General features: G+C 41.7%; 1 protein-coding gene across 1 annotated transcript in view; it reads left to right on the top strand.

Moving 5' to 3' along the window:
- The window catches only part of LOC146829849 (indolethylamine N-methyltransferase-like), a 182,753-nt gene extending 166,935 nt beyond the window's left edge, over window positions 1–15,818 (top strand). The window contains exon 3 of the mRNA XM_085608519.1: window positions 12,702–15,818. Within this exon, the coding sequence (XP_085464645.1) occupies window positions 12,702–13,137 (436 nt within the window). The 3' untranslated portion in view covers window positions 13,138–15,818. The remainder of the gene's footprint in view (window positions 1–12,701) is intronic.
- The last annotated feature ends 240 nt before the right edge of the window (window positions 15,819–16,058 follow it).

Below are 16,058 nucleotides of genomic sequence, written 5' to 3'. Positions count from 1 at the left end.
GGAGGTGCAGAAAGAAGCCAGATAAGTACAGAAAGAAGCAACAGAGATGCTGAAAGAGACAAAACAGGTGCAGAAAAAGGCAAGAGAAGTACAGAAAGAAGCAACACAGTTGCAGGCAGAGGCAATAGTGGTGCAGAAAGAGGCAAGAGAGATGCAGAAAGAAGCAAATGAGGAGCAAAAAGAGGCAAGAGACGTACAGAAAGAAGAGAGTGAGGTTCAGAAAGAGGTAAGTGAGATATAGAAAGAGGCAAAGGAAGTGCAGAAACAGGCAAGAGAAATGCACAAGGAGGCACTTCAGTTGCAGAAAGAATTAAGAGCCGTACAGAAAAAAGACTCAAGAAGTGCATAAAGAGGCAAGAGAAGTGCAGAAAGACTCAAGAGAGGTACAGAAAGAGGCAAAGGAAGTGTAGAAACATACAAGAGAAATGCACGAAGAGGCACGAGAGCATCAGAAGAGAGGTGTAGAAAGAAGCAAGAGAGGTGCAGAAAGAGGCAAGTGAGGTGCGGAAAGAGGCAACAGAGGTGCTGAAAGAGGCAAGTGAGGTGCAGAAAGGGGCAAGTGAAGTGCAGAAAGAAGACAGTTAGAAGCAGAGAGAGGAAGAAAGGTGCAGAAAGAAGCAAGAGAAATGCAGAAAGAGGCAAGAGAGGCACAGAAAGAAGAGTTGTGTGCTCATTAGTACCAATTTACACCCACATTTTGCTATTAGTATCACATGACCATTCCAGCTTTTCAAAGGGCCTTCGACCACGCTATAACACGGGACGCTGCATTTGAGCAGTTTGAGCTAGAAACAAGGCTTTTTTTGTTCAAATCTGCAGATTAGGCAACAGATGATGGAATATTTGGCGAATGCGGAAAATGTTTAATAATGTGAAAATTGGTACAGCCGAACAGCCGAACAGTCGCATAAATCCAGTGACCCTGCTCATACATCTGACTAGGTCCAGACGTGCTCCTCAGTGATTCTTTCTTTATTTTGTCTCATAGAGTTCATAGTTGAGCTTCTATGGAAACAAGAAAGACTAAACCTGAGGTTACCACTCCACAACACAGACTACCATACCACATAATTACTCTCCATAACACATAATCCCACTCTACATAATTTCTATACACTAAATACCACATACTTTCTATCCACACATATTCACTGCACAATATACCACATAATACCACTACACACAATGTACATCCACTCTACATCAAAAAACATTAGTAAAAACATTTACATTTACAACACCAATAACTCTAACTCTTGCAAATGTGAGACCTATTGAATTACAAATGCTTCTTTAACTGGTATTCACGTTTGCAGAGTGGTGGAGAAAGGCGGCTGGGCCTCCAACCAGCGCTCAGGAATTCTGCTGCGTGGGACTTACAGGGGGTACCAGGAGGGTTTATTGGCCCCCAAAGACCCTCAGGATTAAATTGGACTTCATCCCCCAACCAGTAGTGTATCAGGAGGCACGTTTCCAGAGTGGTGGAGAAAGGGGTGTCTGGCCTCCGAAGACCTCTTAGCAATCCCATTGTGTGGGACTTAGTGGAGGTAACTGGAGGGATAGTTGGCCCCCAAGGACAACCTTGGGGGCAAACGACCCCTCCTGTTACCTCCAGTAAGTCCCACACAGCAGCATTGCTAAGGTCTCATAGCAGGCCACGCCCACTTCCCCACCACTCTGCAAACGCACTCCCTGGCACGCTCTTGGATGGAGATTAAAGTTCACTTTGCTGGTGGGGTTCATTAGGGGCCAACTAGCCTACCTGATATCTCCAGAATGCCCCAGACAGTGGGAATGCTCAAAGGTGGACACAGGCCATGCCCCCTTTTTACACCAGTCTGCAAATGCACTTCCTGTCACACTCCTGGTTGTGGAATCAAGTCCCCTTGGCTCCTCAGGGTCCCTGGGGGCCAAATAGCCCACCAGGTACCTCCGGTGAGCTCCACACAGCTGGATTGCTGAGATTGGTCTGAGGCCATGCCACCTTTTTACACCACTCTGCAAACACACCTCCTGGCACACTGCTACTCAGGAGATGAAGTCTACTTGTGTTCTGAGGTCCTCAGGACTCAAGAGGACCTGATCACCCCACCAGTAGTATGCCAAGAGGCACGTTTGCAGAGTGGTAAAAAAGGGGCTTGGACTCAGACCACCTCTCAGCAATCCCACTGTGTGGGGATTATTGAGGTACCTGGTGGTCTAGTTGGCCACTAAGGGCCCTTAGGATTGAAGGGGTCTTAATCCCTAATTCAGAATGCGCCAAGAGGCACGATTGCACAGTGTTGCAGGGAGGGGGCAGGACCTCCAAAGAGTTGCCGGCGTTTAGTTTTTTTACATTATTTTTAGAAGGGGGGCAGTGTGACCCCCTTCTTTTATTATTATTTGGCCACTGGGGACCCCATCCCACGGGACCTGTGCATTTTTTATTTAAAAAAAAAGGAAGGGGCTGCATGGCCCCCCTTCCCTGGACCATTATTGACCTCAAGGACCCCATCCCCTGGGGACTGGCCTTGTTTTTGTATTTAAAAAATATATTTTTTTCTCTGGAGGGGAACGGCATGGCTCCCCTCCCCTGGCCACTTCTGGTCCCAGGGACCCCATCCCCTGGGGCCAGCCCTCAAGTTGAGGACTGTGGGGGGAGCCAGAATGCCCCCACATTCCCAGACAGCTCTCCGCCTCCTGCGGGAGCCGACATTGCTTTTGGGCAAGTGGAGCCACTGACATGCAGCTCCCCTTGCCCAAAAGCAATTCTGCTTTGCTTCTTGGAAGCGAGAGCAGGTTTCCTACTCCCGCTTCCAAGAGGCAATGCAGTGTTTGCTATGGCAGGGCAGGAACCATCCTCAAGCCCTGCCAAAGCAGACGGCAATGTCCTTGGGGTGAGCACCTCGGGACATTGCAGGAGTTGGCCCTGTGGTGGCGGTCCCAGGGCCATCAAGGGCTCGAAGAGGGTGGCCTTGCGGCCCCCTCCCAACTTGTTTACGGCCATGGGAAGGTGGTGATCCCTGAGGCCCAGGGGTCTTCAACAGACCACCACATTTAAATAATGTGTTCCCCAGGGAGGTGGTGGTCCCTGGGGCAGTGTGGGGAGAGGTAGGAGCCCCCCACGCTAATTTAAATTATTTAAGCCCTGAGGAGGTGGCGGTCCCCCGGGCTTGGGGGTGCCCGCAAGGCACCCCACCCTGAAATTCAGTGAGCCCTGGGGAGGTGGTGATCCCCCGGGCAGTGTAGGGGGCAGGATTCCCCCCAAACTTATTGTTCTTTTATTTGAAGCCCCGGGGAGGTGGCGGTCCCTGGGGCAGGGGGGGCGCATGCCCCCTGCACATAATAAACTAAGCCCCAGGGAGGTGGCTGTCCCCGGGGCAGCGGGGGCCCCCATGGGTCCCTGCACCACAATTAAACATTCCCCCCCAGGACCTGGCCCATCCGGGGGCCTAATTAAACAAAGTGCGGGAGCCTGCGCTTTGCTTTTTTAAATATTTTCAACCCAGCGTGAATTCAGCTGAATTTATTAAAAAAAGAAATCTTTGTTTGGCCCTAGGGGTCCTTCTGGGACCCCCTGAACAGGCCTAGGGGGTCAGGGTGTTTCTACACTGCCCCCTTTTCTTTTTTTGTAACCTTTTATTAACTGTTTTCTTGTGACTTGGTTACACATATATAATATCTACAGGCGGTCGCCAGTAGATAGTTATAGTTAGGACCTATTTTCCATAGGAAATCCGCAACATTCTATTGGGAATATCTTTGGCGCCGATTGACGAATCTTCGCAAAATTCTCCAAACTTTTGGCCAGCTCCGCTGGTGATCCGTGAAGCGGGGGCCGATAAAAAAGGGGGTCCAAAAACGTGTTTTCCTCATGCAATTTCCCATAGGATCTGTTGTCGCAGCTACAGCCCGAACCGCTGAACGGAATGACACCAAATTTGGCAAAGAGGTATTCCTCAGTTCGGACTCGTGCCTTTTGCATATTTGGTGTGAATCTGTTCAGTAGTTCCTGAGAAAATTAGGGTAAAAAAGTTAGTGATATCTATGGCCGCGGAAGATCCGCGGACCGTACCCGCACCATAAGCGCACCCTCCCCGAACGGAGCGCGCACCCTCCCGATCGCATGCTGAATGCTAATTGGCTGTCGAGCGTCTCTCTACATTCGAAACCAGGAACTGTTGGCGGCCATTTTCTGCCTCGGTAGAAGCGAGGCTGAAGATGGAAGGGGAAAAAGTGTGTAAAAGATATAAAGGGGGCATAGTGGAAATACACTGACCCTCTAGATCTGCTTAGGGGTTCCCAGAAGGACCCCCTGTGGCCCCCCTTTTTTTTTAAAAAAAGAGGAGAAATGCGCGCACGGGGCGTGCATCCTATTGCGTTGGATGCACGGATTCTCTCACGGTGGTTGCGCGGATCCACTGCAACGTTTTTTGAAAAACGACAAGAAATCATTGGTTGTATAACAACTTTCTACACTGAAAGGTAGGGTGTATATTTTTGTTTTTTAAAGGTATGATTGTTATTGGTTAACAAAAACAGATTGTAAGGAACATAATATATGATAAGCTGATATGTTGAAAAGTCAAGCACACTTCCTGTCTTGTGTAGGAACATTGTGTGCTGAACTTGTGACCTGTGAGCTCAGTGCAGTGTTCCATGACCTGTTTCTATGGTAACAGGCAGAAGGCAGATTGGGGGAAGGGTTGAAATGTATTTCAGTTGGAAAAGGTTGAAATGTTTAACCAATTGAAATGTGTGTTTGCCTTTGAGTTTATGTGCGAAGGATTGTGATTTGATGTTTACATGTATATGTGTGTAAAATGAAAGGGAAACTTTTTCATTCTTTGCACAGTGCAGAGATTATGTAAAAGAAAATATGGTGAGTGATTGATATACTCCTTAATCTACAAAAGAACTTGAAAGATGAGTTATTTAATTGTGAGGGGATGTATGTAGACTGTTTTGATTTTAATCAGACTAGTGTATTTTTCCTGCTAAAGTGTAGGGAGTACTTTTTGTCTCTACAATGTGTGTGCATGTAGAAACCATTCTGTGATTGGCATTTGTGTTTTTCATGTGTTTGTAGACAGATAACTGTGCAGTTTTTATATTTTGGTAGAATTAGAAACCAGTCATTGTTTATGAATTTGTGAAATGAGTTATGTTATGTTTCTATACTAAAATGTAGTACTACTTCTAGATGAAGAAATGTGTTTTGATATAGTGCAAGGGATAGTGTTGTTTGTCTAGAATCACACAGTGAGTCTGTGTGCATTTGGGAACCACTGTGAGAGAAGCATTTGGTAACATCGTATATTTGCTGACAGATAACTGTTTTAAAACCAGTCAGGTTGTCAAGTTTTAGTAGCATTAGAAGACAGTTATGGCTTATGCTTTCATTAAATGAGTCAGGCATTGACAGTAAATTGCAGTCGTGAAATATGTAGATTGTGTGCAGTTCCCTTACCACTTGCACTGTATTGAATTAGTTTTGGTAAACTCATAGGGATAGTGGTGCTTGTCTAGAATCACACTGTGAGTTAGTGTGTATTTAGGATCAGTGTGAGAGAATCATTTGGTAACATCATGTATTTGCTGACATATAACTGTTTTAAAATCTGTCATGTTGTGAAGTTTTAGTAGCATTAGAATCCAGTCTTTGCTTATTTGTTGATTAAATGAGTCATGCTTTGACACTGATGTGCTGTACTTAAATATGTAGATTGTGTGCAGTCCCCTTACCCCTTCCACAGTAGTGAAGGAGTTTTGGTAAAATCCTAGGATAGTGTTGATTGTCTAAAATCACACTGTGAGTCTGTTTTTATTTGGGTAAGGATTGTGAGAGAAGCATTTGGTAACATCGTGTATTTGCTGATAGATAACTGTTTTAAAACCTGTCATGTTGTCAAGTTTTAGTAGCTTTAGTAGCATTAGAAGCCAGTCTTTACTTATGCGTTGATTAAATTAGTCAGGCATTGACATTAAAGTGTAGTCGAGAAATATGTAGATTGTGTGCAGTTCCTTTACCACTTCCACTGTAGTGAATGAGTTTTGGTAAACTCCTAGGGATAGTGTTGTTTGTCTAGAATCACACTGTGAGTCTGTGTGCATTTGGGAACCACTGTGAGAGAAGTGTTTGGTAACATTGTGTATTTGCTGACAGATAAGTGTTGTAAAACATGTCATGTTGTCAAGTTTTAGTAGCATTAGAAGACAGTTATGGCTTATGCTTTCATTAAATGAGTCAGGCATTGACAGTAAATTGCAGTTGTGAAATATGTAGATTGTGTGCAGTTCCCTTACCACTTGCACTGTAGTGAATGCGTTTTGGTAAACTCATGGGGATAGTGGTGCTTGTCTAGAATCACACTGTGAGTTAGTGTGTATTTGGGATCACTGTGAGAGAAGCATTTGGTAACATCATGTATTTGCTGACAGATAACTGTTTTAAAACCTGTCATGTTGTGAAGTTTTAGTAGGATTAGAATCCAGTCTTTGCTTATGTGTTGAATAAATGAGTCATGCTTTGACACTGATGTGCTGTACATAAATATGTAGATTGTGTGAGGTACCATTAACTCTTCCAGAGTAGTGAATGAGTTTTGGTAAACTCCTAGGATAGTGTTGCTTGTCTAAAATCACACTGTGAGTCTGTGTGCATTTGGGTCAGGATTGTGAGAGAAGCATTTGGTAACATCGTGTATTTGCTGACATATACCTGTTTTAAAACCGGTCATGTTGTGAAGTTTTAGTAGCATTAGAAGCCAGTCTTTGCTTATGCTTTGATTAAATGAGTCAGGCTTTGACACAAAAGTGCAGTCCTGAAATATGAAGATTGTGTGCAGTTCGCTTACCACTTCCACAGTAGTGAATGATTTTTGGTAAACTCCTAGGTATAGTGGTTGTTGTCTAGAATTACACTGTGAGTCTGTGTGCATTTGAGAACAACTGTCAGAGAAGCATTTGGTAACATCGTGTATTTACTGACAGATAACTAATTTAAAACCTCGCATGTTGTCAAGTTTTAGTAGCATTAGAAGCTAGTCTTTGCTTATGCATTGATAAAATGAGTCAGGGTTTGACACTAAGGTGCAGTACCATGTAATATTCTGTTCACTGTGGCAGAACTGAAAATGTAAAAGTTTTACCTAAGCACTGTTCTAGAAGTAGTCTGATTATTTAGTCAGTTTCTAAGTACCAAATAGACTGCTTCAAATGTCTATGCAGTATGCATGTAGTGTTCTAACATACTATAGACCTGTCTTTTACACCTTCAATTCGCTAGTCAGTATCCATACACTTCCAGGAAACATCCTGCCACTTTCTTTGCAGTCCTCTAGAGACCCATTCAACAGTATGTACTAATCCATTCACTGTGCCAAAACCCAAACACTTATAAATTCACCAAGACACTCTCTTTCCAGTACTCTTATGATTCAGTCACTGCCTCTGTATTCATGCACTGAGCCAGGTCTTAGCACATGGACTTCTTCAAACCCCTATCCACTATGCATGCAGTCCTCTTACCATCTACACACTTGTCTTTCACACCTTCAATTCCCCAGTCAGTATACGTTCACTTCCAGCAAACACCCTGTCACTCCATTTGCACTCCTCTAGTGACCCATTCAGCATCATGTACTAATCCATTCACTGCGCCAAACCCTAATAAATTCACCCAGGCACTCTCCTTGCAGTACTCTAATCATTCAGTCAGTACCCAAGTACTCATCCAGTGACCCAGGCCTTAGTATATGGACTGCTTCAAACCCTTATCCACTATGCATGCAGTCCTCTAACCACCTACACAATTATCTTTCTCACCTTCAATTCCCTAGTCAGTATCCATACACTTCCAGGAAATACCCTGTCACTCCCTTTGCAGTCCTCTAGTGACCCATTCAGCACCATGTACTAATCCATTCACTGTGCTAAAACCCAAACACTTATAAATTCACCAAGATACTATCTTTGCAATAGTCTAATCATTCAGTCACTGCCTAAGTATTCATACACTGAGGCCTTAGCACATGGACTGTTTCAAACCCCTATGCACTATGCATGCAGTCTTCTAACCACCTAGACACTTGTCTTTCACACTTTAAATGTCCTAGTCAGTATCCACACAGTCCAGCACTTGTCACTGCCTTTGCACTCCTCTATTGACCCATTCAGTACCAAGTACTAATCCATTCCCTGTGCGAAAAGCCTAGCACTTATAAATTCACCTAGGCACTCTCCTTGCTGTACTGTAATCATTCAGTCAGTACCCAAGTAGTCATGCAGTGAGCCATGCCTTAGCACATGGACTGCTTTAAATGCCTATGCAGTATGGATGCAGTCCTCTAATCACCTACACAGTTGCGTTTCACACCTTCAATTCCCTAGTTAGTATTCATACTCTTCTAGCAAACACCCTGTCACTCACCCAGTGTGTCTCCTTATAGTACTGTAATCATTTAGTCAGTTAGCATGTAGTCTTTTAGTGAGGTAGGCTTTAGGGCATGAACTGCTTCAAAGTAGTATGCACTATGCATGTAGTGTTTTAACGATCGTCACACTTGTGGTTCAGGGCTATAGTTTCTTAGTCAGTTTTTATATAAAATGTGTTTGTACAGTAATGGAATAGTATAAATTTGAAAGTTATTAATATACATTTATTTGTGATTCTTTTTTACAGATACAGAATAGGAGTGTTTCTCATCTGTTTGCACTCTTCTCGTGCAAGATGGTTTGGATGAAGGGTCCTCAGGTGTTCCATCATACTTGCTGTGCCGCACGAGTATTTTTTGTTAGGATCCCCTCGCAACAGAACTCTTTGGCAAATCTTGCGAATGAAGAAGGTGGCATTGGTCTTTGTTTGCCCACTGAAGAGAAACGTTGTGGGCGTGGTGCCTTCTACAAAAAAAATTCCTCAGATTCGGTAAATATTTTAAAGCGGCAACATTTACAGTTTTTGTAAGTTAAACTTATAAAATTTTGTTAGCTGTATACATTTTATATATCTGTTATTTTTTTTCTTGTGGTATTTTGTTGAGAATACCATGTTGTTTTTTTTTTAACAATCTTTCTGATTTTCCAGGTCTGTCGTCGACATCCGTGGTTCCTACAGGAGTGTTCCGCCTTGTTGTTTTGTATTATTGTTGTTACATTTTGTTTATTAGTTTATTGTTTATATTTATGTTAATAAAAAAATAAAGTTTGAAAATAGTTTTTCGTTTATATATTTATTATTATAAAAAATAAAGTTTGAAAAAAAATTAATAATGTTTTTGGTTGTTCTCTTAACTGCTGTGTGACTCTTTCTTGTTCTTATTACTGTTATTTGATGGAGTCCACCATGGTGTTAAATTTTGGGGCACTTATCGCTGGAATACTGGTGATATCTGCAGTTTGCACCAACTTCTGAATAGTGTGTTAGATTTATCTCAACTTTACTTCCGTTAAAGCGCTGATATTGAAATGGAGAGTAGCCGTTCCCGTGCAAAAAGACACGAGGTGCACCTTTGCGATTTATTCTAAATACTAAAATCCTGTGTTGTATTGCACTGAGGAATTGGCTGCACTTACAGTGTACACACAAAATCTATTAAGAAATCTCATGGGGCCCGATTCACAGAACTAACTTAAGACAAAATCCTAAACTTACTACCATTTTGGTATTCACAGAAGGCACTTACTCATTTTGGTATTCACAGAAGGCACTTACTCATTTCGGTATTCACAGAAGTTAGGAGTCCTAACTTTAGGACTCCTAAATGCCTTCTGCGAATACCGAAAATCTTAAAATTAGGATTTTTCTCAGTTTAGTAGTAGTATAGTTAGGACTCCTAACTTTAGGACTCCTAAATGCCTTCTGTGAATACCGAAAATCTTAAAATTAGGATTTTTCTCAATTTAGTAGTCCTAAATTTAGGACTACTAAATTGAGAAAAAATCCTAATTTGGCAACATAACACACAGTGAACTCGACCATCCATGTGCCACATGCTGGGCATCTCATCCATGATGACCACGGTCGCAGACATCCCACAACACCAACGACTGGCCTTTGTACACATCCTCTATGAATGCAGCATGGTTTTCACTTCTATGCTCGTTCAGTGGTGTGATGTTGGCAGGTTGTGTGACTTGTGCTCCTTGTTGGTGTGTTTCATTTTGGCCATTGTTAGTCTATATGTGTGTTGTACTTAATTGTGCATGTGTGCCATTCTGCCCATCTCCCCCCTCCCCCCACTCCCTGCTTCTTTCTTTTCCTAGTGCTGTTGTGTCTATAATTTTGTTGCTGCACACATAAATACATGTAAAGAATAAATTAGAATAGTTCCTTTATTCTTTTAGGTTTCAAAACTTCTCTATTGGTTTCTGTTTAATTTTCCATATGAACCTTTTTTTTTAATATTCAACAACTCATAGAAGTCAGAAGTGCAATGTATTATATCAACACACTTTCTAGAACATTCTACAATACGTGCAGGTTAAAAGTTCATCAATTTTTTAAAACTTTGCGATTTTTTTTGTAACGTTTTCTTGAACATTTAACGACATGTGCAGGTTAAAAGTTGACGATTGTTTTAAATTCGAACAGTGCCTTCCAAATGCAAGTAGCGGGTGTGGTTGAGCTGAGCAAATTTTATCCTATGATATGTACGCCACGTTGAAACTGCTTTTTCTTAACCAATCACAAAGATGCTTTTCCACAAAACTAATGTGCACCCTACTTTTAAAAAAGAATGCGTTTCATGGTATCTTCAGAGAGAAGTTATAGATAGGTATTAGCTTATAAAAAACCTTTGAAATTCACTGAAAAATCCATAGGTTTCATGCACGTTATAGTTAGGAATTGGCATTTAAAAAACCTTAGAAATTCACTGAAAAAACCATAGGTTTTAGGGGCATTATAGTTAGCTGGACATTTCCCTCTTACAAAACCCTAGAAATTCCCCTGTTATAGTTAGTTCAGCTAACTATAACTCGCGCCCCCGCAATGCACTGCTGATGACGTCACATATTACATCACTCATGACATGGTCAGTGACATCACTGATGACATCACTGATGACATCTCAAATGACATCACTGATGACATCACTGATGACGTCATCCATTGAGTATGTGTTTCTGAACAGTTTTAATATGTTTAATATATATAGGGAAAGGCCTGTGTGAAGAATAAGTGGGTGTACAAGTGTGTGAATGTGTGATTTTCTAGGTGCGTAACTGACTCTATAAGTGAGTCATTAACTGTATCTTACTGCAAACTAGTGACTAAACTGTGTGAATGTCTGTATCTGTCTATCTGTTGGTGTATACGCGGCTGCATGGTTTTGTGAATAGCAATATGAGTGTCTCTATGGGTTTTTGATTAGTTGTCTGAGTATCTGTATGGGTGCATGAGTGTATGTGTGGGTGGGGTGTGTGTGACTCTGTGCATAGATGTGTGAGTGGGTGATTCTATGGGTGCATGGTTTTAAGAGTGCAACTGTGATGGACTGTATGGTTGGGTGAGTGCATGTAAGGGTGTGTTAGTGATTGAATGTATATCTCAGTTGTACATGTGACAGTAACTACATATGTGAAACACAGTGTATATGTGTATAAGAGTAAATAACTATCTATATGTGAGAGTGTGTGATTGCGGGACTGGCTGTATGGATGAGTGTGCGCTTGTACTAGTAATTGAATAAGAGTGTCAAAATGTTTTAGTATTTTTATGAGTAAGTGAACTTGAGTGTGTTTAACTGTTTAGGTGAGTCAATTGGACTGTGTTTAATTATTTGCACAACTGACTAGGTGTGTCAGTACCTCAATGGATGATTGGCAGTGTGTGAGTGTCCATATATATGTGTATAAATGCATATGATAGTCTTGTACGGAGTGACTGTAAGTATAAGTGACTGTACAGGTGAGTGAGTGGAGGTGCATGTAGGCCTAAGAGTCAATGAGTGGGTATGTAGTTATTGGTATTGGAGTATCTATGGTTTTCAAAATGGCCGTCTGAAATTTTGAGTTGGTGTATCAAAAGTTATATTAGGGTGTGAGAAAGTGTACTAATTTATCACATAGATGATGTCATCAGTGATGTCATCAGTGATGTCATTTGAGATGTCATCAGTGATGTCATCAGTGATGTCACTGACCATGTCATGAGTGATGTAATATGTGACGTCATCAGCAGTGCATTGCGGGGGCGCGAGTTATAGTTAGCTGAACTATCTATAACAGGGGAATTTCTAGGGTTTTGTACGAGGGAAATGTCCAGCTAACTATAATGCCCCTGAAACCTATGGTTTTTTCAGTGAATTTCTAAGGTTTTTTAAATGCCAATTCCTAACTATAATGCCCCTGAAACCTTTGGTTTTTTCAGTGAATATATATATGCACACATAAATATATTTATGCTAATATACATATATGTGTATATGCACACATTTATATAACTAACTCAGAAGTAGCAACCTTGACATCTGCATGTTTATTAAGAAGCCAGTTGGGTGCACCGAATCTTGCATACTTGTATTAACCTCTAGTTCATAAACTAGAATTTGTTCCAGAATAGTGTGTAATTCAAAGAATGCAGCAGACTCTATTGGAATGACCACCTTGATTCTTTTGTAACTTTTTCTATGCACTGAATAACATCCACAGTGGTTAAAACTGTGTTACAATGAAGTTGCTGCTCAGTAATTTTTAATCATGTGATGTATCTTACTTTTTAGTGAAAACTGGATGGAGAAGCAAAGCATGTTACGAAGAAAAATCAAAAAGTGTGTAAAATGTGATTTCATCAGTGGTAACCCATTGTGTCCCATCATCCAACCCCAGGCTGACTGCCTGCTCCTGGCAAACTCTTTGGAGTTCTTTGTCACAGACAAGAAGACCTTCTGCGATGCTCTGAAAAATGTCTCATCGCTCTTAAAAACAGGAGGACATCTGATAATGAGTTTGAACCTCAATAAAACGTTTTTCCTGGTTGGTAATGTCAAGTTTCCCCATCTCTGCATAGATGAGGGTTTTCTAAAGAAAGCACTCATGGATGCTGGCTATGGCATGGAGGAGCATCATGTGTATTGTCGGCAAACAAATGCTCTGTATGATATCTCAGATTTTGATGCGATTATCATTTTAAAAGCACGCAAACAAAGAGAAAATTAGCGTTTTATTTAGAGTTTGGCGGACAAGATCGTTCATCACAATGCCCCATCTGCTGTATTATAAATGGATTATAGCCCATGACATGATCATATGGCAGATGGGATATCTGTCACATTTTGACAGAGTATTTGTCCGACAAACTATAAATAATGACATTCGTTTTCTGATACTTTAAGGAATTATTAGCCAGAGGGACCAATGACGCAAAGGTCCGCTCTTAGCTGCTTCTGAATAACTGCAAAAAGAAATGCTCAGCCATGGCTTCTCTTGAAAGGCATAACATTCATATTGCACTCCTGTGGGAGACCTCTTGATTTGAGGAAGACTCACAAATTTGCTGAAAGATGCGGACAACTTTTCTGTTTTGCTTCCTACATACCCTGAAGTCATGGGGTGGCCCTGTTAACCCATAAAACCTTATGCTTTAGGTCAGGCCACATACATGCTGACCCACTGAGAAGATGTTTAATCATCTTTAGATCACTACAAGACTGCCCCATTACATGAATGAACATAAATGCCTCAAATACTGACTCCAAGAGTTTTGGAAGCCATCATGACATCTGCAGACAATGTAGCACTACCAGGATTATATGAAGCTCGAGGGGATTTTATCCTCACTGTAGATCATGCCATGGACATCTCACACCCCAGTAGAATAGTCCACAAACTTGCAATACTGAAATATATTGTCAAGGCCCACTCCTGCTCCTCAATGCACAACACACAGTCCCATATAGACCAATATCTGACATCCAGAGATGCCTCTGCATGGATAAAGGCAGCCAAGTACTTACCCTGATCGCTTTCAGATCACACCCAGTGCTCCTGACCTTATACCTGACCTTATAATATAATACTGAATAATGTTGTCATCCTCTTGAGTCTTGAGTGATCCAGTGTTCAGGATGAAATAACCACTGCCTTTGAAACATTTTTAATGTAAACACTAGGTCAGTACCTACTTTCTCAATAGAATTGGAAACCCTTCCAGAATCATATTATAGACATCTCAATAGATAAACTGACCTGGGTCCTCAGTCCATTCTTACCCAAATAGATACATTGGAATCACGTTCAGCCCTGGAACAGATTTAGAAAACAAAGCATAACCATGACTTACTCAAACAGCTTAATGAGATAAAGCTACAGTGGAATAATAGGCAGAATGAGAATTTATATACTTAGTAAAGAATGCATGGGGATGAAAAAATGGGGAGGCTGTCCTGCCACACACTTCAGTAAAAGTATTGCAATTTTGATCTCCCAGCAATGGAAAAATATTACAAAACTTAGTTGAATATTCAAAAGAATTGCACACCCCCAAGTTGCAGTGGCTCACTACACAAATTGAATAATATTTAGAGGTAGTCACACTTGTTTGGGGACATGGGATGTGCATGAATACACTACAGAACCAATCTCTGAAACAGACATTAAAAATGCCATAGATAGCTTCACTACCAGCATAAACATAACAAGACATCCCTGCACCACCCCGATTAGATGTATAGCAAGAATCTGTAGATGGGGTACTGCCCTGTATTGGAGAAGCCCTAATAGGAGCCATCCTAAAATTTGGAAAATTCACATAATGTGGTGAAAGAGCAATGCAAGTCCAAAATTGTCCTTACGAAGCCACGTGAGACCAGATTGCAAGACCCTGAGTGGCTTCATAAATCTCGCGTTCCATGTTTTCTGTTGCATTCATAGAATTACCAGAACTGGTAAACCTGGTAATGCACCAAGAAGATACGCTCTTCCCAGGAGAGGTGTAACCAGGAGTAATTTCTTTATCTCGCCAAGTTACTGCCTCTTTCCATGTGTGCTGCATAGAGGAATAAAGCTGCCAGGATAGTTTTTGTGCAGGAAGATGCCCCTTCCGGAGTTTAAGAAATCCTGCTGAAAACACAGGTACCCACACAAGCCATGGTGCCTTGGGTCGAGACAGCCAAAACTGGGTCAGCACAGGGGAAAAGGCAGGAATGGGGCGTATTATGAATAAGGCTCATTCCTGTTGTTTTCCTGTCATGCAGGGAAGTGCAGCAAGGTGACGTGTTGCACTGCATTGTATGACAATGTCATAAGCATGCCTCTTGGAATGTACACCACTAGTCATGGTACTGAGGTGTGTTGCAGACATACCATGCATGTACAGGTAAATGACAGTTTTGTTACTGGTGTTAGTGAAACGTAGAACAACAAAAGCTTTCCCTTAATTCCTCGCTCCTCAGGTGCAGGACTGTCTCAGGGATGCCTCTCTGTGCAATAAAATGCTGCACATTTCTGCTCCGCAACCATTAAGGGTTTGGACGAAGGACACATGGGGCCAATAAGAAAATGCATGTCTGACATAGCTAATGGTTTGGATTGTGACACAACCAACTGAAATGGTATTTGTTCTGTATGAAGTGACATGTACACTGCTCAAACTCACAGTGGGGTTGCAACTGGATCAACATCTGCAAATCCCCCAACATGCTAATCATAACACAACTGGATTACCTAGGTGTGATGCGATGTTCAACAATGCCCTGCTAGTACAAACATTACTTTATGTGACAATTTCATGATGTGGCACTGCTCCACCTGCAAATGTTGCGTATTTCACATGAAAATTGCCTGTGTCTGACGATATGATGATGACAATACAAAATTTTAAAAAAGCATATCAAATAAAACTTTTTGCTGCTTCACATTCACTCATTTTGGTCCTTTTTCTCTGATTGGCAGTGTGGTGGCCATTTTAGAATGGGTGTGGGTTAGTAGACTGGACTACGGGAATGCCTTGTATGTTGGCATGGCAGATTACTTTGTTTCACGACTGAAGGTCACTCAAAATGCACCAGCCAAGCTAATATGTAACAAGGACAAGTTTAGCTTGGCATCAGGATGTATTTAGATGTTACACTAGTTGCCAA

Source organism: Triturus cristatus, chromosome 5_2, assembly GCF_964204655.1.
Source record: "Triturus cristatus chromosome 5_2, aTriCri1.1, whole genome shotgun sequence".
Lineage (NCBI taxonomy): Eukaryota > Metazoa > Chordata > Amphibia > Caudata > Salamandridae > Triturus > Triturus cristatus.
The sequence above is the reverse complement of the archived record's forward strand: the minus strand, read 5'-3'. Positions and strand labels throughout refer to the sequence as shown.